This window comes from Acomys minous (genome assembly GCF_964271855.1).
Source record: "Acomys minous genome assembly, chromosome: 7".
NCBI classification, from domain to species: domain Eukaryota; kingdom Metazoa; phylum Chordata; class Mammalia; order Rodentia; family Muridae; genus Acomys; species Acomys minous.
Genome location: NC_140488.1, coordinates 101,282,404 through 101,305,325, shown reverse-complemented (window position 1 = coordinate 101,305,325; position 22,922 = coordinate 101,282,404). Strand labels below are relative to the sequence as shown.

Genomic DNA, 22,922 nt, shown 5'->3' with positions numbered 1-22,922 from the left:
TTTGATATTTTTGAGATGCCTAAAGAAATGGCATATGAAGAGCAAATACTGTTCTTCCAAACACCAGAGTCTGGTTCCCAGTACCTATATGTGGTTGCTCATAACCACCTGCAACTCTAGCTCTAGGGGATCCAACATCCTCTTTTGGCTTCTACAGAAAGACAAACAGACAGACAGACAGACAGACACACACACATACACACACACACACACACACACACACACACACACAGAGAGAGAGAGAGAGAGAGAGAGAGAGAGAGAGACGCACAGACACACAGACAGATACACACACCATTCAAAACAAAAACACAGCAAACAAAGAGACAAACAAAATCCCCTAAGAATAAATCTTATGGCTTCAATGAAGAAAGAAAAAAAAGAAGTAACATTAAAGTTGAGTGGGAAGGAATGGGAGGGTTGATAATGGGGTAATGGAAGGAGTTGAAGAAAGGGGTCTAAGTGCAAAATACATTGTATGAAATTCTAAAAGAATTAATAAAAACATTTTAAAATTTACTGGACAGGCAGCTATTGAGTTATTCTAAATATTCCTCCTTAAAACATTTTAAAATTCACGGGACAGTTATTGAGTTATTCTAAATATTTCTCCTTACTACTCAAAAATAAGAAATTTCCTGAAATATTCAGTGTCTTAATCTTTTTTATATAACTGAGACATGCCCTTAATACTTAAAACATTACACAGTTATTATAATAAGCTAAACACATAACTATTAGCCAAGAGTGAATAACCCCAAGATCAATGCTTAATATGTTAGAGCAGAAACCACACAATGGCTTCTCATTATGATTGGCTTCTAATTGTAATAGAATATTGACATATATTATCTTACCTTGAGCAGAAAAACAAAAACAAAACAAAAAACCCTTCACTGGTCTTTGTTAACAATAACATTTTTAAAAAGAACATCACATTTTGAATCTAAAATACAATCACTTTAAGAGAGAAGACTGTCTAAAAAATATGCCATAACTAAGTTCAGCATGGTGGCACATGGTTTTAATCCCAGCACTCAGGGAGGCAGAGGCAGGCAAATTGCTGTAAGTTCAAGGATACTGTTTACAAAGTGAGTCCAGGACAGCCAAGGCTGTTACACAGAGAAACTATCTCAAAAAACAAACAACAAAAACACAGCCACAACTAAAGAAGATGTAATGGGTAATCCATTAAATCAGTGTGGCAGCTGCTCTATTAATCAGTGCCGCACTTTCTCCCCCCTCTTGTCAATCTCCTGCTCAGAGTTCTGGCTTGCACTACCCAGAAGCCCCCTTTTCATTTGAGTCTGAATTAGACTGTATAATTGCAATATCCTTGCACAGGATCCGGAAGTTGTAAGAGGGTTGGGGACATTGCTTCTGAATGGCAAACACTGGATATGAGGTTTGATGAGCTTTAGAGGACTCTAGGATGTACCTGCTTTGACATAAACTGGAGCCATAAACACTTGCCCTGGATTCCCAGCCCTGCCAGGTATTCCATAAGGTTTTCATTTCCTTTATCTTTTGTAGGTCCTTGAATGACTTCTGTTTATTTGCCAAGAGCTAAACAATATATTTTTGGAATATTTGCCCTGACCACTGTGTGTGTGTGCGTGTGTGACAGAGAGAGACAGAGACAGAGAGACAGAGACAGAAACAAAGACAGGCAGAACGAGAGAGAGAGAGACAGAGACAAAGACAGGCAGAATGAGAGAGACAGAGAGACAGAGACAGAGAGAGACAGAGACAGAAAGATAGAGAGAGAGGGAGACAGAGAGTTAGTTTCAGATCCATGTGCAGGTCAGAGTTTAACATTGGATGCTGCCCTCTATTACTCTCTACTTTGTTTGAGACAGGCTTTCTCACTAAATCTAGACTTAACTGATTTGGTTAGACTGTTAGGCCAGTGATCTCTGGGGAATCCTGTCTCTTTTCTCTCACCTCCATACTAACATTACAGGTATGTGCACCCAATGACTGGCTTTTACACAGATGCCGGTAATCATAACTCAAGTCTTTCTGCTGGCATGGCACCACTTTTCCAACTAAACCATATTCCTAGCCTCATGCTATGCATTTTGTAATTTAAATCATGTTCTGTGAAGATGTATTCTGTAGATAGAAGACACTATTTTCATTTTCCAGGTAACATGGAACCTCAGTTTGCATCCCCAAATAACAATGACTGCACTGTTGCCTTCTTAATGCTGCATACAATTTTTAAATGAAAGAACTCTAATGTTTATTTCTGATTTGAACCTCTATCAAACCCTTTGAAATAGCCACAGTAGGCAGGGCTGACTTCATTCAGAAAAACAGAAAGTTAAGATTAGAACAGTCCAGAAATCTCATGCTGCCCTCTTGATTCTTAGTGTTACTACTAGTAATGCTAGTATGCACCTATTACTACTGCCTTAGTTTTAACACCATTTCATTAACACAAAGTACATGTTAACAGCATTTGAGTGTAAGAAAATAACCAAGTGTACAGTCCATTAAACAAAGGAAAATACCATTATACTATCATTAATCTGTGAAACTACATACAGATGTCCATTGAGCTTGAAAGGTACAGGCAGAATGTAATGTTCCATTGCATTGCAAAGTGAGACATGGATAAATTAAAAAGCATAAAAGCTGTGTTTCTTAGAGCAATATTAACATACCCCATTACATAATGGGGATCATAATGTTCATGTTCATTTAAAATCAAGCACATATTTCATGAAAAAATATACGTGACACTAACTGTTGTAAGTTAAGATATCACAGGTATTTAATTCCTCGCTGTTACCTTCTAGGAAATGTGAAACTATTTTCTACATCGTATTTTTATGGTATTTTTTCTATTGCCAGGTTTGTATGTAAAGACTCAATGAGTAGCAATTAATTACAGATTTTCTTTTTCCTACCCATGAGTTACTTTGGACATCTGGAGGGTGTTTTAAAGGTAATGTTGATCTGTGTTTATATAACTAAAGTGGTCTAGTGAAATTTTCCACACTATTCATTAATGGCAATGAGATCACAATGATCAGGTATCATTTATCACAAATAATTATTAATGGGGTTATAATCATTTAGACACTAGATTCCAAAAATATCAGATAAATACAGCACATCAATTTTCTAGAAACATTTGCTTTTCTGCACATGAACTCTATTTCCCTTTGTGCTTTTATCTTGCCTTAACACAGCTCAAAGTTTCAAGTGCCAGTCTGGGGAAATGGTTCAATAAGTTCAGAGAACTCAAGCTCGATTGTCTAGATTCCATGTAAACAGCTAGCTATGCCATTGAAACTATATTCATGAAATCTCAACAACATGGCTACCAAAACAAGACCTTCACAATTTCAACAACATTAACATCACAGCATGGATGGAGGAACTCTCATGGGGTCCAACTCATAAATGAAAAGCTACAAGCAATTAACTTCTGAGAGAGGATGCTAAATCTTCTCCAGGAATGAGCCACTTGATTGGTTATCTAATACCATGTGATCAGCCCCAGAAACATATAGGCAAATCAACACTGAAAAGACTCAGCAGGAAATACACACACACACATACACACACACACACACACACACACACACACACACACACACACATATGCACACGCACGCACACACGCACGCATGCACTCATAATGGTTAAAAGTAGCCACAAAAGAGGAGGCCCCATTTGGGAGAAGAGGGGCAGACATGGGGGAGGCAGGAAGGAGGAAAGCAAGGGGGAAATGAAATTGTATTTTCATTAAAATTTTATTTTTTGAAAATTATTTATTCCTATTTTATGTACATTAGTGGTCTGCCTGAGTGAGTGTCTCTGTGAGAGTGTCAAATCCCCTGGAACTGGAGCCATAGACAGCCATGAGCTACCATGTCCATGTTGGGAACTGAACCCTGGTCCCCTGGAAAGGCAGGCAGTGATCCTAACCATGGAGACATCTCTACAGCACCCTTAATCAAATTTTTAAAAAGAAAGGAGAAAAAAAACTAGGTGTGGTTATATATATATATATAAACTAGAGTTTAAGGATCCAAGTGCAGATATATATATATATATATATATATATATATATATATCTGCACTTGGATCCTTAAACTCTAGTTTCAGTGAGAGAACTTGTCTCAAAAAATAAGGTGATGAGCCAGTTAGAAAGCAGCTGGCATCCATATGTATACACACACACAAAGGCACACACACAAATTTCAAGTGCCAGTGAATTCCACAGCCTCGGAAGAAGTAGAAGGTCTAGGCAAAGAGAATCCAGAGGATAATAAAGATGAAAAACTCTGCTAGGCTAATACAGATACCATCATAAAGAGAGTGAGGTATAGACACAACTGCAAGCTTATTTCTTAGATTTGGGTTGATTTGTACCCAGCCACGTGCACTTTGTGCACATTGCATTATTTGTGTAGATTCAAATTAAAATGAATTTATAGTAGAATTTTAGTCATTTTCATCTCTCTCATCTTCCTCACTCTCCTGTTTGAACCCTTCTCCACAACTTCTTCTGACTTTCATGTCAGCTACCATATTTTTTCAGACTATAAGACACACCTGACCATAAGACACACCCAGTTTTTAGAGCAGTAAAACAAAGAGAAACAGTAAAAACAGCAATTGGACAATAAGGTGCACCCTAATTCCCCCCACCCTTAATTTTTGGGGAAAAAAGTGCATCTTATGGTCCAAAAAATACTGTATCCCTACTTCATGCTCTAAAGCATAATTATAACATTTCAAAACCCTTCAGGGAGTAATGACATACTATGCCAGTTAAAAGCAGAGATCAACAAACTACAAAACAGGGGTCAACTCTGGCCCCTTGTTTTTACAAATGAAGTTCTATTGGCACTTAGTCATACCCATTTCTATATGCATTGTCTGTGCTGCTTTCCTATTATAACAGCCTTGGGCTGAGTACTTGGGACAAAAACTTCCTGGCCTGTAAAATCAAGACATTAACTCTCTTTTCCTTTATTTGTGGGCTCCTAGTTAAAAGTTCGACCCCTGACCACAGAATTTGTAACTACCAACTATGAATTTTATGACTTTGGGACCATGCCTTAGTCACCTCATCTGCAAAATAAGAATGACATTAATTACTTTTTTTCCTTTTGCCCTTGAACTCACTCACTATGTACCTAAGGATGACCTTGAACTCCAGCTTGTCCTGCCTTTGCTTGGGATAACAGGCCTGTAATAACATGTTGTATTTCTGTAGTGTTGGGAGCACAGATACAGGACAGATCTAGACACAACCTGTACCTTAAAATATAAACCCAGTTGAGACTAATCCTTATCAGTTAACCCACAAATATGTATTTACTAGCATTAATAAATGATTGCTGTTGAAGTCACACTGATTTTGGTGTTATGTAGCATTATGGTATTGGTTCTTCAGAATAGATGCTAGTTCTAAATTCATATCCTTGACAAGGTACAGAATAGTATGTGCCTTTTTAAAGTTGCAGGAAATTATACAGAAGCTGCCTACCATGTGCTGCCGCTTATGACCACTTCCCAGTAATGTCGGCCACTATCAATAAACACATTTCCAGCCACTCCATAGCTCCCCTGGCTAGTGAAGCGTTCAGGTGTGTGACTCTTTTTGGATGATGACTCATCACGCTCTACTGTCAGGTTATCATGGGACACCTTCAGTTTTCGATGAGCAGATTTGGGATCCAGTTTAAATGGCTGACCTAGAAACAAGTTGACAAACAAAAAAAGAAGCATAACGTACTGTTTATTTGACCATAACAAATAATCTTAGAAACAAGTTCACAAATGAAAAAGAAGGGAAAAGGTACTCTTTATTGAAACATAAAAAATGATCTATCTTCACAGTCAGATTTAAAAGTCTGAAACAAGGGATGAGGAGATAGCTTAATGGTTTAGTGGTTTAGGGCACTAACTGCTCATCCAGTGGACCTGGGTTTGCTTCCCAGCACCCACATGGAAGTTCACAACTATAACTCCAGTTCTAGTGGATCTGATTCCCTCTTCTGACTTCTTTGGGCATCAGGCATGTACAGGTACACAGAGATACACGTATGTAAAATACCCATATACATGAAATACAAATAAGGGGGCAATGTCTAAAAGAAGCCTTGACTTATACTTCCTTCCACAAACAGTAGCTTATATTTTAGTATCACTTTAAGATTTATAAACAACTTTAAATACATTTACTTATTTACAGTCTTTATGATGTGCAAGACATAATTAAGCAGCAGCACCTCTTTATAGTGCTAGGAACAGTAGTGATTAATAAGAGTATGGCTATGCTTCCTTGAGTTTCTATTTAGAAAGGGGTCCAGTACAGCTCTATAACCATTTAACAAAAGAATGAACAAGGATCAAACAAAATGCATGGGAGATCCCAGTATACATGCATCCTGGCTGAAGAACATCCTGGAAAAGAGGAGAAAAATGAAGATCTTATTTTCACGGACTGCTATGTTTAATCAAGCCTAAGATACAACTGTGCTAAACAGACTCTGAAGCAGAGAACAAACAAAACAAGATTTCACATCATAATGTAGAGTATTCTAAACGCTTAAACATATCATTCTGAGCTTGAGAAAAGTAAAACAACAACAACAACAACAACACAAAACCCAAAAAACCCCAAACAAACAAAAAATAAAAGGAAAAACAAAGCCAACTCTTTAAGTTCTTATAGTAACTACACATTTAAAAATTTGAAAAAAATATTAAAAATTAAAAAAAATTGTCCAGGTCACAAAAGCAGGGGAAAATGACTGTAATGCCTAAGTTTTCTATATCTAGATTTTTTAATACATATAATACATTTCTCTTTCATTATTCACGCTTGCATTTTTGAAAGGCTCACCATTAAAGATCCTGGCAGAGCCATCTATAAGCATTTTGACGTAGCTGTTATTTCTTGGCCACTTCAGGATTGGTTCTGAGTACCACTTGTCGATACCACATAGGGTACAAGACATTTAAAGGCAGGAAACATATTACTAATTGGTAGTAATGCCACACTGTCCAACTTCATAGCCAGTTGGAATATGCCTTCTACCTAGTATGCAGCTCCCAGGAAATCATAGGGAAAAAGCTTGGTAAATATGACTGTAAGCAAGCATGTTTGGGCTGCAGACACCACAAAGCACTGTGTACTCACTCAAATATGGGTGGTGCTGCTTGAATCTAAACATAACATCAGAACCTCAAATTTTTGGCCTTTAGGTCAGTGACCAGTAAGCTTTTCTGCAAAGGGTAAGAAAATAAATGTTTTCAGTTATATAGGCCATGTGGTTTCTTTTGTGACTCTGTCATTCTAGTGAGGAAGAAGTCACAAATTGATAAATGACCATGCATGCTTTATATGTAAATAAAACTTTATTTATGAATATAGGTAGGTAGTCAGATTTGGCACTTGAACTATATACAGTTTACTTATTCTTGTTTTATACATCTGTAGATATCAAAGTAAAGCCAGTTGACATGCCAATGTGGATTGGAGAATTCTCACAGGGATTCAACCTTAGAAAAGGAGCTACAGACAAAAATTGATGCTTGTTGGGAAAGGGAGAACCAGTCTTCTGTAGGGGCAAGCCCTCTAATAGGTTAGATGTTCTAAAGAGATTAGCCTTAAACACATATGATAACATTAAATGACCTTAGCATGTGGGATTTATAAGTATGTGAGTGTGTGTGTGTGTGTGTGTGTGTGTGTGTGTGTATGTGTGTAAATTTATAATTAAAGAATTGAGGTTATGAACTTGAGAAGGTGTGGGAGGGATGTGGAAGAAATTAGAAGGAGAAGAGAAAGAGGAAGAATGATGTAAATACAGTATTCATATCTGAAATTCTCTGAAGAATTTTTGCTATGTATCTTATTGAAACCTTCAGTGTTTTATGAATGTTTGAATTGGATGTTTGATAAATTCTTAAATATATTTCTAAATGTATCATTTGGTGTTATGGTAATCTTAAACTTCCAAATTGGAACTTATACATGGATATAAAACTGGTAAATGCATACTAAGAATAAATAAATAAATAAATAAATTTAAAGTAAAAAACATAAGCCTGATTTAAAAGGTCTGAGAATGTAGCAGGGACTATCAAAGATTATAAAGGCCACTGGATTATACATATAGTTTAAAATTCAAAGTTTAAATTTAACTTGTCTTGTTAAAAAAAAAGTCTCCAGGGACATTCATGCCAGCAACCGTTAGGGATAAGACATGCTTTTTCTTAAAACATTCCATTTCTTTTAAAGGGAAAGAATGAGTAAAAATAATTTGACAAAAATGGGAAGAGCAGGAAAAATTCCATCTTGGAGCTCACCATTTACATAGGCCCGAGTATTGTTTGGCCTCTTGCTAATGATGAATAGCAAAATGTTCAGAAAGATAGGGCTTGAAATGGGCAGGAACTGCCTGCAATGTTCTGCTTGCCTTTGCTTCTCTCTCAGCCACTCACACACACACAGCAGGGGCCTGCCAGCTTCAGTGGGACCCAAGCCCTGTGTTTTCATTGAGCCAATTCTGTCTGGGCCACAGATGCCTTTCACAAACAAACCATGGCCCATTCTTACCAGCTTTAAGGCTTTGGCTTCAATGAAGACAAATTAGCTTAAGAAGGTAATTAACAATCATGTTACCATTTGTTGAGGACATGACCTTATCCTGGCTACTGTTCTTTTGCTTGGACATCTCTTGTAATAACTTCTGGACATGTTCCCCAGTTTTCAGTCTTCCTTATTTTAATCCACTCACCACACCACAATGTAACAACAGAGCTTTAAGTTTTGCAAATCCTCATCCAGCCTCTATCATACACACCTGTCACCTGTCAACCTCTCTCCCCTCAAACATTGTTCTAAAAAAGTCAGCTGCCTCATGATCCGTAATGGATGTGCCATCTGGTTTGATTTTATTTTGTTTTGTGATACTGTGGGTTGGAACCATGGGTTCACATATTCTAGTCAATCACTCTACCATTGAGTTATAGCCTAAGCTATATCTGACAGGTTCTCACTAAATTTCTCAGGCTGGTTTTGAACTCACTCTGTAGACTAAACTGGCCTTGAAGTTGGAATTTCCCAATAGGTTTTGAACTTGGAATTTTCCTCTAGCTAGGATTACAGGATGATGAGAATAAGCATGGCTACTTTTTATTTTTGAAATCTCTCTCTCTCTCTCTCTCTCTCTCTCTCTCTCTCTCTCTCTCTCTCTCTCTCTCTCTCTCTCTCTCTGTGTGTGTGTGTGTGTGTGTGTGTGTGTGTGTGTGTGTGTGTGTGTGTGTGTGTGTTTTACTGGGCTTAGTCCTATTACAAAGTCTAGGCTGGTCTTGAGTTTGGGATCCTGCTTCACTATCCTGAGTGTTGGGTTTATAGGTGTCCTCTGGTGTGCCTAGATTTGCAATATGGTCTTTGTCCTTAGCTTCCAGGCTCAGATATCCTCTCGATTTATATCTTATTTTACCATGCTGATTACTTTTCTGATCTACAACATAATCTGCTTTTCTTTGGCCCTTTGTACATGCTGTTCCCTTGTTGTGGAACACTCCCTTTTCCTCATATCCCTTAATCTTACCTCACCCTAAAAGCTACCATGGCTATGAAGGGTTATACTCTTTTGAATATCTAGCACTTTCATGGGTTACTGCCATTACAGACTTCAGAAATGCAATGATAACTATGGCTTTATGTTCTGTCTTCCCCAAAGCCTCCAAATACCTTGAGAGAAGAACATCTGAAGAAGTTGAATATTGTCATAGTATCCTAAGCCTGTTGTATAACGTCTAAAACCTACTAGAAACTCCACTAGTTCTTGAACGATCAAATGCATGCTCAATTGTAAGCAAAAAGCTGTTGACTGGAGTATGCATACATTCATTTCCATGTGCTATGTAGCTTTAACAAACTATGGCATAATTTTACAGGCATGTTCTTGGAATTGTTTCAAATTTATCTTTCTGACAGCTTATAAATGGAACTAAATATTTCCACTTTAAAAGAGAAAAACCAAAACTTTCTTTTTTAAAAAATGAGAAAAAGCCAAAGACCTCCTAAATATGATGTGAGTTCTTAGACTAGACCCTGAGACAGGAACTGAACATTAAAGATAACATGATCAAATCTGAGCTTAGGCAAAAGGAATGCAACAATGTTAACTTCTTACTTGTAACAAATATTTCAAGGTCATATAAGATGCTGACACTAGGGGAAGATGATGTTCTGTAATGGCTATAGGTTTTCTGGGAATCGATCATCACAAAATAAAATGGTTTTGTTTAAGATAATTTAAAAATGAGTCTTACAGCCACATAGATTCCATGTGGCAGGACCTTAGCTTTCTCATGCCTAATCCAGTGCTCTTCTTCTATCCTCTATTGTCCTAAGATCAATGCATGTGTTACTATGCCTTGGGAAAACAGGATATGGTTAAGTGGGAACTCCTTTTGAAAACTCATTAATTGTTTCTGTTGACTGACAACCCCCATGACATGGCGCCACAGTTATATAACATAATATTTCTAGATCAAAAAGATGTAAAGAAAGAAGAGAGGATAAAACAAAACACATGTAGACAGACAGCAACAGTGACAGCAAAAAGAAAACAACAGAACCATGAGACACAGGATAGGCTGCATCACTCTGTGGAGAGAGCTGTCCTGTATACCATGGATGTTTCCTAATGCCTGTCTTCCACTCATTTGATGGCAGCAGCACCCATCCCAGTTGTGACAATCCAGAAAAAAATGTCTTCAAATATTATTAAATGCTACATAGACCAGGGTTATGGGAGAAAAGATGGAATTGCCCCTGACTGAGAATTATAGACACAGACAGATATTTGGAACAGAATAAAGAATTTATGAAGAAAGAGTTATGAACTTATTTTCTGCTATGGAAACTATCCTATCTACGCTATACAGAGACCCTGCTCTGTTTCAGGCCTTATAAGTACCTGTTCTGTTTCTCATAAGAACATCTCCAGGATTATTTTCTCAAGAAACAAGAGTAATGATGTGTGGAGAAGTCAATGGCCACATGGCTTAGAAGACACGGAATCAACTTTGGAACCCAGAGCTAGCTGCTGGGAACCCCAGGACTTTACATTGGCTCTTTCCTTGTTTTTCTGAGCCTGTCAGTGAGGCCTAATACAGAGAAAGTAAAAGAAGGGCAGGAAGGACTGTTAGCCAAGCGGCAAGCAAATGTGAGATGAGAGCTCAGCTGGGTTCACAGCACTTACTGTTGGTCTTCAACTTCCCAGGCTCACTGCTGCGGCTGCCTGCCTGGTTAATGGCCTTGACCATGAAGATATACTTGGTGCCACTTTGTAGGCCATGAACAGTGTAGTGGTTCTGCTTGATGTTGGGCACAATCATCCAGCTATCAGCCGAGTTACACAGACCTATAAAGCCAAGAAGACAGGTACAATCTCAGGCAATGTTTGCAGAGTTCTAGGTTATTTGAAGTATAAATATTGAGAGAGCTCTCTCCATATCCTTTTTATATAGGATAACCAATAAATCAGTGTTTACTGTGCTATCGATATGGAGAACTCACTCTGCATTATATGTTCCCTTTGAGTGTTCCATCTGGACAAGCCACTGGAAATGCTTATATTTAAAACTCTGATCTGTGTGAACAGGTGCAGCAAATTTTTTCCTGGGATCTTATGCACTGAATATGCACATGATATGTTATTAAGGGTTATGTGAAAGAAACAAAAGTCATCACTGATCTATCCCACTCTCTCTTACCCTCTCTTGAATAACACTGGTCATTCGAGCTTAGTTTTCATGACTTTGGAGATTCACAGATGGTGAAGCTATATGATGTATGTACTAACTAAAGGCTGAGTTCTTCAACACAGTAGATTGTGTTTTGCTTCCTACATCTCTCTTTCTCATATTCAAGCAAAAGTGCCTTTGCAGTTGCTCCCTCTAAAAAGGAAGGATATTGCCATTGGTTTTGAGTTTGGTCATACGAAAGGCCAACCACAAATGACACTGTGTTTGTTCCAAGAATTGGCTTGGGGATTTCTGTTGGTCTACTGCATCACTGTAATTGCCATAGGAGTAACATTTTGTAGACAGTCTGTTTGTTTCAACAAATGAGAGATGGAGAGAAGCTATTCTGATTATTTTTATGTCAACTTGACACAAGCTAGAATCATTTTGGAAGAGGACATTTTAATTGCAAAAATGCTCCACTAGATTGGCCTATGGGAAAGTCTATGGGGGCATTTTTGGACTAGTGATTGAGATGGGAGAGGCCAACTCACTGTGCGTGGTGATGCCCTGGGGCTGGTGGTCCTGGGTGCTATAAGAAAGCAGGATGTGCAAGCCAGTAGAGTAGGACTCCAGTAGGGAGGACTTCTATATCAGCTCCTGCCTTCTCCAGGTTACTTCCCTGCTTGAGTTCCCTGACTTCCCTCAATGAACACCAGTGTGGAAGTATAAGTGAAATTAAACCCTTTCCTATCTAAGTTGTTTTTTATCCCATTGTTTCACCACAACAGTGGTTATTTTAAGACAACAGCTGTATCATTAGGTCAAAGCAGGAGTAAAATCAGCACAGTTCATTCAACTCCATCCAACTTCCAATGAAAGAGACATAAAAGCGATCCTGTATTAGTATGGACTCAGAAGGTAAGGCAGCAGTACTTATGGGCAGCTTGGGGCCCAGTGTGGACCATAGGAAAGTATCTATAGGAGTTTTGACCAGGTGCATGCATCCTTGGGATTACTGGCCCAGAGCGGAGTGGGGCTGTTCTTCTGGCTGCATTCTACAGGATGTGGGCTGAGAAAGAGGCTGAGGATTTATGAGGCTTGGAAGAACATGTAGGAAAAAGGAAGCCCATTTTATTTTGCAGCTGACTGATGCTAGAAACTTCTTTTTGGTATCAGGCCCAACTTTCCTCTCTCCACCCATCAATCTCCACTGGAATAGAACCTTTTCCCATTTCCCTGGCGACAAGGCTGTCATGAAGTTTCCTTTCTTGGTACTAGTCCCTGGGAGAGTGCCAGACCCCTTTACTTCCTGAGGTGCTCCAAACTCACCTCCCTGTCTTTCATTTTTGGTTTATTTGCAAGTCAAAGAGTTAGATCCTTTGATCTTTAGGCAACTTATACCTCACCCAACTCTCAGGAAACAGTTTCTTATTTTTGTGGTCTCATGTCCCTGAGAATCTAATGAAACCTCTCTGTGAGAAGAAGTTCACAATACACATCTATACCTAGCCACAAATATTTGCATAGCAGTGCAGGATAGTCACTGGCTCCCTAAAGTCTGTCTTTGGATTATATCAAATGCTTTCTCTAACTTGTGACTCAAAAATTACACCTGTGATTATGACAGATAAGAGCATTTCAAACCTGTTTTGAAAATGTATTCACATTCTTTGCATCTGTTGGGTGTATGTTCGTGTGCATATGAGTGCATGTGTATATGCAGGCCAGAGGTGGATATCAGGTGACTTTCTCGATCTCTACTTCATCTGTAAAGACAGGGTCTTTGCTTGAACCTGGAACTCACCAACTCTGGCTAATGTGGCTAGCCAGTTTGTTCTTGAGATTCCCTCTCTGTGTCCTGAATGGTGAGTTTACAGGTGGTCACGATTCCTTCTTGGCTTTATATGTGGGTTCTGAAGATCCAAACCATCATCCCCATACTCGAACAGTAAGCACTTTATCCACAGAACCAACTCCCTAGCCTCAGATACTCCGGATCTAGAGTGAATAGTACTTCCAGGTACTCCTATGAGTCATTTGGTCTCATGAATTTTTCTGTCAGTTCTTTTCTGTATTTATAGAAGAGGGCACCATATCTCATTATAGATGGTTATGAGCCATCACGTGGTTGCTGGAAATTGAACTCAGGACCTCTGAGCCATTTCTCCAGCCCTCTGTCACTTCTTTTTATTTCTACCTATGAATATTTTTTTTGAATCATAGGACCCTGAGATTTGAAAAATTAAGTACAAAGAAGGAAATAACTTGAAACTCACAGAAGAGTTCAATACTGAATAGAATAACTAAAGACATTATCTATGTTTCTCCTAATTGGTTGTATCTCTGAACTTTGTGTTTTCTCCTCAAATCTCCCTTGGGTAAAAAGAAAACATCTCAAGTCCCAGGTGGCCACCTGTTGCCACCAAACAAAACCTTCAGTATCAGGACTGGATTACAACCAATTGAGTTGTTGGCCAAAGGGGTCCTAACGAAATCCCAAGCAACCCAGGTGGCTGTCAAGATAATAAGTTGCTCTCTGCACACTGACAACAAAGTCTGATTGCTGAAGACAATACCTACATAACTCATAGAATCTGAGGAGGTTGAGCTGCTGCCTACATAGAACCTTCAACTCCATGTTCTAGCGTCTTTGATGTAGGAAGGTAATCTGCACGCTACCAAAAGAGAAACTATTCTAGACAAAAAATCATTGATCTAGAATGCTGTCTTTCTTGCAAAATGTGCTAGTGCCCATGGTTGCACAAAGCTTGTGTGAGTAACCAATCAGTGTCTGACTTGACTTAAGGCCCACTCCACAAGATGGAACCCATATCCAGCACTGGTCCAGTAACCAAGACCAGATAGCCCAGAGACCTAGGATCTGTACCTTATTCAATCATCATTAGAGAAGCGTCTTCCTGTAGCAGATGGGAACAAATTCAGAGACCCACAGTGAGACAGTATTAGAAACAGAGTCCTTGGAACACAGAGCTAAATGGGATGCCTCTATCAAACCCCTCTCCTTAGAGCTCAAGGAACCCCATGGAAGAGGAGATGAAAACATTGTAAGAGCCGGGGGAGTTGGAGGACACCAGGAGAGCAAGACCCTATAAATCAACATACGCAAAGCTCATCAGTTCATAGAGACTGACACATCATGCACACGGCCTACACAGGTCAACATCAGGTCCTCTCTGTATATATAGCTTTCAGTTGAGTAATTCCTGAGTTTTTGAATGAGTGTATTTCTGATTCTTGTGCCTTGTCTTGGGGTTCTTTGCCTTCTGTTCACTTGCCTTGTTCAACTTCAATGTGATGGTCTTTGTTTGATCTTATTATATTTTATTTTTGTTATCTCTTAGAAGCCTGTTCTCTTTTAATGAGAGGCAGAGGAGGAGTAGATCTGGATGGGAGGAAAGGGAGGTAGGAACTGGGAGGAGTAGAGGGAAGCAAGACTCTAAATGGGGTATATTATATGAGAAAAGAGTCTATTTTTAATAAAGGCAGAGAAGAAAACACTCCTAAATGCTATGATGACAGGAGAATTTCCCTATTCTATTTCCATTTGATCCTTTATCATTATACCCTTTTCCAGAAAAACAGCTATAACAAACACTGTATGTCTGGAGCCTTCTGCAGCTAAATATTAGAATTTGATCCAGCCAAAGTAAGGGCCAAGAGGCCTATAATTTACTTGAAGACATTGAAAAATATTATTAAAATTGTAATAAAACAAAATGAACTTTTTTGTCTTAGAACAATCCACTCATATCTTTAGGTCTTTGTCAAAAGCAGCCGGCATGAATGCAAAACAATAATAGCGTTCAGCAGATTCAAATGAGAGTCCTATCAACTTCACTGCATTTGCACTGTTCCTGTTTAATTGCAAATGCTACAGTGAAGTGACTACTGTAGTCAAAGAGGGAAAAGATAAAAATGCTTCAAGAAACCCTCCAGTCCTGCACAAACCCGAAACTGTGTTTAATGTGGTGGGGAATGCTTTCAGTAACTTCATAGAGCAGATGTGTGAAATTGGTATAAACTACAACTTGGCTTCCAAGCACAAATCTTAACAAAGATTTATTGTATCAAGGCCCCAACCCCTCACCCCAGGGTGTGTAACTGACTATTCTGATTATTTTGAAGAAGTCACTAATTTTTCCTTGAATATTACAGAATAATAAAAATTTACTGGGTAGCTTAACAGTGAGCAAGCAACCTTCATAAACACTAACCATTTCCCCCTTCCCTTTATATTACTATTATTGTCAGGGTAATAATTGAGAAATTATTGATAATGCGAAAAAAAAAAAACCAACAGTCACTACTTTGGGGGACATTTATGTTGGGGTTGCCTTGGAGTGTACATTAAATGTGTTGCTAGTGTTGGTCTTGCACTAGCCTGTACCACCTAATTTCTTGCACATGGTACTATGCTACCTTGATACTACACTGTGCCAAGACTAGTGGGCATGTTTGCTTCATCTGTTTATAAAACACCCACATAACTATCTTGACTAAAACTTTACTTTCTCCTAGACTTGTCTGGGTGCTTTATTATTCTCAGACTGCAACCTAGGTAGAAATATTAAAACAACAAATGAAACCAGAAGATCATTTGTTTATAATAAAGCATAATTGAGCCTTTTGACTTTGAACAGTATTTTTCATTGACAATGAGTCAGAAGCATTTCTCTCCTACTGTAGCATATTAAATGATCTTAATTACATTGGGGGTTTTGAGAGCCTTGCATAGCAACTATCTGTCACTTTGCTGCAGAATATTGTACAGTGTGGCCTCTGTTGTTCTCCTGTCCATGGGTTCCTAACAGCCTTTGTCTCTTCAACAGTTTGGACAGGAGTGAAACATGTTTCCCTTCTTCCTTATAAAAATAATATATTCTTAGTAACCTTAATGAAAGCTTTCAAAATGACTGAAATGTATACATATAACTATTTCACATAATGGTCTCAAAAAACATGAATTCTGTTTACTTTGCAAAGAACAAGAAGAACTTGCTGACAAAATGCCCTGACTTGAGATTTTAAAAGCACATATGAAAAGTACTTTTGGTAAACGTTATAAATTAAATATGTATCTATGCATTACTGAGAATGTTAGTAACATATGTAGTCATACTTCTATTAATAAAATGAACATTAAAAAGTAATAACATTAATTTTGCATTTGGATGTGCACATTTGTGAGAAATATAAGTAATTAATTGTGGTTTATTACAACAAGTGAGTGAACTATGACCTAGAAACAGAAGATTGCCTAGTACCACAAGGAGCCCTGGGTCGTTTTTGAAAACATTTCCAAAATTTCAGTAGTTTTACAATATATCTTATCAATAAAAGATACACCATCAACTACTAGGAAGGATGGACAAGCGGCATTCCAGAAGAGCCTTTCACATGTATAAGAAGCTAGAATGGAAATAATCCTGCTAAATACATAACCACTGGTTTTTTTCTCAGTCAAACAAAAATTATTTCAAAGAAATACAACATTCTTCACATGGAACAAGAACCGCTCTTTTTGTATTAAATAACTCCAAATGTTTTTTTCTACTTATTTACTTATCAAATGTTCACTTACATAGCATATAATATTCATTTATGCATGTCTTTGCTATCTTTTGCATTCTATCTTTAAGTCCAATACAATCTTTAGCTTAGTTTACCCAATATACTAGTAATATAATATGTAATAATTATATTATAATTATTTATCATGTAATTAATAATATAGTAATAAGACACAAAATAATTCTGTAAATAAAGCAAAAAAGATACTTGCTATTTCTCTGTCTTGTGTTTTCCATTCTATATTATATAGTATAGCACCATATGGGTTAATATGTTATATGGTGTGCATTAGTTAAGTTAGACCTTGGATTTATTATGCAATCATGTAGATAATGCATATTTACCTTGCTTTAAGTTAGCTTTCTCATGTTTGACTTCCAGTGCATATGTACAAGATCAATGAAATGTAAGCTCCTACAGCTGCTAAAATGCATTTTAAACATCACCTGTCACCTCTCTGAAGGGCAATTTGGCAATGTCAATCAAAATTAAAATGCAAATAATCTCTTCTTATCAATTATATCTCAAGAGATTATACTAGAAATAGAAATTTGCATGCATGAAAAGTAAAATATGCAAGGCTATTCATTGGGGCAATGTTTACAGAGGTTGTAAGAGAGCTAACATCCATCAATAGAAAATAGGACAAATAAATTGGGGCATGGCTTTGAAAGAGGATACCATAATGCTTCAGAAGAAATGCAGCAATTCCTCATTTGTACCAAAATAGAATGTCTCTTTATCATATTTACTTTTAAAAAGTAAATATCCACATATGGTATCAAAGTACACAGAAGGGTATAAATTTGGCATATATTAATGCCAGGCAGCAAGACCTGTGATGTTGGGCAAAAAGAGTGATTTCAGAAGAATTCACAGTCTTAGAAGGCGTGAGACTTAGACTTGTCTCAAAAGGCATTTAGAGGATGTAAGAGACAGTGCTGCTGTTACCTGAAATCAGCGCAAGGCTGAGGACTCTTTTCAGAAGTATCTCTATCTCCTATCAGCTGAGTGCCACTTAGAGATCCTGGCTACTACTATACCTCAAGAGAGTTCCCTTGAAAGGCTCTGTTGTTTTCCTTGCTTCTAGCCCATCCGGTCTGATCCCTCTCCTCTCTTTCTAGTGCTGGCACATCAGCTTCAAATTGTCCACCTGGGCACATTACTGCCTAGCTCAATTCCTCAACATAAAATTCAAACATAGGGGTGACCTGAACAGTTCTACGTGGTCTAGCTCTTGTCTCTGGGCTTAAGAGACTGATGACTCATGACATGTGCTTTCTGAAGCCAGCTGCATGGTTTTGCTTCTCACTGTTCTTTTTTACTGCTTCCCCTTCCTCACTGAGGTTTCTAGCCAGGCATTATCAAGTGAGATCTTCCCATATGCTCCCCTACTTTACTCTCTGTAGGTTTTCCTTAAGCTGACACAGCTACCTGCAAATACCCTTCTGTCAGTCACTTCCCTATAGCCACAACCATTCAAGGCCTAGTTTAACTGTAACTTCCCTTCAAGGCCTTTTTGACCCATCCACATTTGACTCCTCTCTGGTCCCTACCTACAAAACAGGTTACCAAAACTGCTCTTGACACATTTCAAGATGCACTCTTCTAGTCCTAAGTTACACATGCCTGAAAAATTAAAAGAGCTTCCAGAATGCTTCTAAGACAAAACAATTAGTGGATGGGAGGAAGAAAGGAAGAAAGGAAGGGGAGGGCATAAAAAGGGAGAGCAAGAGGAAGGGGGAGGGAGAGAGATACCTGAGCAAAGTGTCTAAAGGGGGGTTAATTTGCATTTTAATCACTGTAAGCTAGTGTCTTTCTGTATTGTTCTTATAATTAAATTTTAGCCAAATTTCTATTTAAAGCACCATGTACCTCTGAACTGCATGCACTTGGAAAGAGAAGTTGAAAGAGAAATGAGTTTTCTTTTCTTTTCTTATAAAAACCACATTAAATTAATATGGCTCTATTTAAAACATCTCTGTGGAAAAGTGACTACTGCTGTATTCTACACTGACATGTTTTGTAGTTTCACTGCTATGCTGGCTAGTTTTATGTCAATTTGACACAAGTTAATCATTTGAGAAGAAGGAATTTTAACTGAGAAAATGCCCCACAAGATAGACCTGTGGGAAAGTCTTCGGGGGGCAATTTCTTGATTGTTGCCTGGTATAAGAGAGCCAAACTCACTGTGCACAGTGTCCTGGGCTCAGAGTCGTGGGTGCTATAATAATATAGGCTCCACAAGCCACGAGGAGCAAGCCAGTAAAGCAGTATTCCTCCAATACTTCTGTATCAGTTTCCGCCTTGAGTTCCTGTCGTGAGTTCCCAGGATGATGAACTATGAGCTGTGAGATCGAATACGCCCTCTCCTCCACAAGTTGCTTCTGGTTATGGAGTTTCATCACTGCAATAGTAACCTAACTGAGAAAATCATGACGGAAGTTGCAAATTTGTTCCCCTGGAAAGTAATTTATTTGAGCTCTTTGCCATTTGTTCAAGAATATTTAAATAACTCTGCTATAGCCTTCACGGCCAGCTGTTGCTGTCGGAGTTGGTCATAACACTCACAATACCAACTATCAAACAAGCATTAGGGACAGAGGAGCCTCCCTGCCTTTCACGTAAGGCTAGTTTTTCCCTAGAGGTAGTGGTTACTAAGATTTGAAGGGAGAGTCCTAAAGTACCTCTGAATGGGACCAGGTACTTAAAATTCTTTAGCTTTTCATTTTGCTAAATTCATTCTTTAAAAAAAAAAAACCCTGAAACATTTAGAAAAGTACATAAAGTTAAATGCAAGATAAAATGCCTAAAGCATGTTAACTACCACCCAGAAATTGCTGTTCATCCTATCAACCATCATTTATTCTTTTGTATATATGTATTTGTGCAGGTGGCATGCTATGTGTTTGTGTGTGAGTATGGATGTGTATACACATAGGTGCACATGTATGTGGACTCTATGGTTAACACTGGATGTCTTCCTTTATCCAACTCCACTTTATTCTTTGATCCAGGGTCCTCAGGGAACTTGCAATTTGCTGGTTAGTTTGTACTGGTCGGCCATTGAATGCCTGTGATTCTCATGTCTTCATCTTCCCCCAATACTGGGATTACATGTAAATGCCACCATGCTGGCTATTTTACATGGGTACTCGAGACTTAAGCCCCATTCCTTATGTTTACAAGACAAACACTTTTACTCACAGCTGTATCCCTAGTTCCCCCATATACTTCTTCCCCGTGACACTTTTCTCTAGTCCTTTCAAGATATAACCAACATCCTGGTTAATGTTTATACTTTCAACTCCTAAGAATGCACTTTAAAGTAATAATATCTCATTTTGATCTTTAAGTTATGAATTGATAACTTCTTTCATCAAACAACATATTTATAAGCTTCATCCATGTGGTTTTCCAGAGGTTGTTAGTTTCCTTGATGTTTGACCAGCTGTTTTCATTACTGCAATACAAGTAAGCATTATTCCTTCCTTCAGGAGTAAAAAGAAACCAACAAATACTGTAATTTTTTTTGCCTTCCTAATTATCTCCATGTGGTGTCTATATTCTTTGATGCAGCTTATCTGAAAAGAGTCATCAAACAGAGAAGTAAATAGGCCATGAGGTACTCACTAACGACATTGGCTTGTCCAGTGAATATGGTGTACTGGAGTTCATAGGAGACCACACTGAACTCATCATCCGAAGTCCAGTGGACAGTGATGGTGTCATAGGAAGCTGTGCAGAGCTCTTCTCTAATTGTGGGAGGGTTAGGAGCTGTGGGCATGAAGAACGCATATCAATGGAGCAGCAGACACAATTGGGAATCACATTTTAGAGATATTTAACTGTTGAAGCAAGTCTTCTTAAATAGGTCTAGCAAGTCTGCTATCCTAAGATGAGGATTTTTGTTCCAAAATGTTTAGTTGTCTATCTAAGGAATTGCTTTGTCTAGTTGTTGTCAGTTTTTATAAACAGCTGTGAATAGAGCCAGCCAGACAATAAGACATTATCTCAATTTATCATGAAAATATATTAAGGAGACTAAGCAAAGAATAGCCTCTTGTGTGCAAAGAAAAACACATTATAGAAAAAGTAACCAAGACAAACTGTTATAATTTTATTCACTTTGGAGAGTGGGGTTGGAAAACTTTACCAGTAAAGGACTAGATGTAAACATTTTAGGTATTGTAGGCTAGATTGTTGCTCTTACAACTACCTAACCCTGCCATTGCATCATGAGAGCAGATGCAGATAATTTGTACATGAACAAATATGGCCATACATTAGTAAAACATTTACAAAATAGCCACAGGGCCAAATTTGGCCTGAAACCCACTTTGCCAACCTTTCACCTACATGACACCAGGTATTTGAAAAACTATCATTATTTGTTATTCCATAGTAAATCATCTAAATAAATGAAAATTTTCTTTTATTAGATATTTGATGCCTTGCTAAAATTATTAGTGTACTCCTATTTTCTTTTCATTTTTCAATTTGTAGGTGGTATGTTTAATTAAAAAGATCACAATTAACAAGCAGGCATCTCTTAGAAATACATTTTCATTTACTAAGAAAACTATGAATGCTTGTATTTGATTTCCTTTATCACTACAGAAGCCTTTTGTTTTGTTTGACATAGTCAACAGCTCAGAAGTTTAAATCCTATTAAAGCATGTAATTTTAAAATCACTTACAGTGGATTAATTCCAATAAGTAAGTTTATGAGGAGAATAATTAAGGAAGAAAAGACAAGGCTACAAGTGTTTTGTCTTGGCAATAAAATTTTAAAGCAGAGGTAGGCAAACTGCAGCTGTTTTTTTACTATTCTATTTTATGTAAATAGTTATTTGTCTTCATGTATGGCTGTGCATCATATGTGTGCAGTGTTTTTGGTGTCCGTAAGGGGGCATAAGATTCCCCTGGGACTGAAGTTACAGACAGTTTGAGCCACCATGTAGGTGCTTGGAATAAAACCTTGGTCCTCTGGAAGAGGATCCAGTCCTCTTATCCACTAAGCTACCTCTCTATCCCACAACAGCTATTTTTTGTAAATAAAGTTTTATTGGAACACAGCCAGGAGGCTCTCAGATATTGCCTATCTGTGTTTTCATATAACAGCAGAGCAGTTACAACCATATGGCTTGCAAAACCTAAGACATCTGCCATCTGGCCATTTCCAGTCAAAGTTTACCAGCCTGCAGTTTAGAGAATTGATCCACAGCTTTTCTTTATACTCTCTGTATACTGGAACTGAACTTCAAAGGGAGAAGTGTGCTTGCATTCTATGGATTTAGAACAACTTTTACTTCTACCACTGCATAAGTCCTTTCTATTCTAGATTAGTTTCTGATTAGAATTGGTAAATCATAAAGAAACCCAAAGTGGATGGGGCCTTTATAGAAATGGTAAATTTAAAATTCTGCTTTAATTGTCTTCACTTTGACACCTGAAAAAACACTTAGCACAAGTAAGGAGAAGCTTTGTCTATTAGTTGCTAAATTTCACAAAGACTCTTCATTAATAAAAAAGGGCTCAACTGGATCTGATGGTACACATTTGTAATCTCAAGACTTAGAAGGCAG

At 37.9% G+C, this 22,922-nt stretch overlaps 1 protein-coding gene across 6 annotated transcripts in view; it reads right to left on the bottom strand.

The window, feature by feature from the left end:
* MID1 (midline 1) overlaps positions 1-22,922 on the bottom strand; it is a 345,415-nt gene that overhangs the window by 5,540 nt on the left and 316,953 nt on the right. For all 6 annotated transcript variants that reach the window (XM_084789911.1, XM_084789914.1, XM_084789913.1 and 3 more), the window contains exons 7-9: positions 20,968-21,111; positions 11,256-11,417; positions 5,513-5,720 (exon numbers count right to left, since the gene is read on the bottom strand). In XM_084789911.1, the coding sequence (XP_084646037.1) occupies positions 5,513-5,720; positions 11,256-11,417; positions 20,968-21,111 (514 nt within the window). The remainder of the gene's footprint in view (positions 1-5,512; positions 5,721-11,255; positions 11,418-20,967; positions 21,112-22,922) is intronic.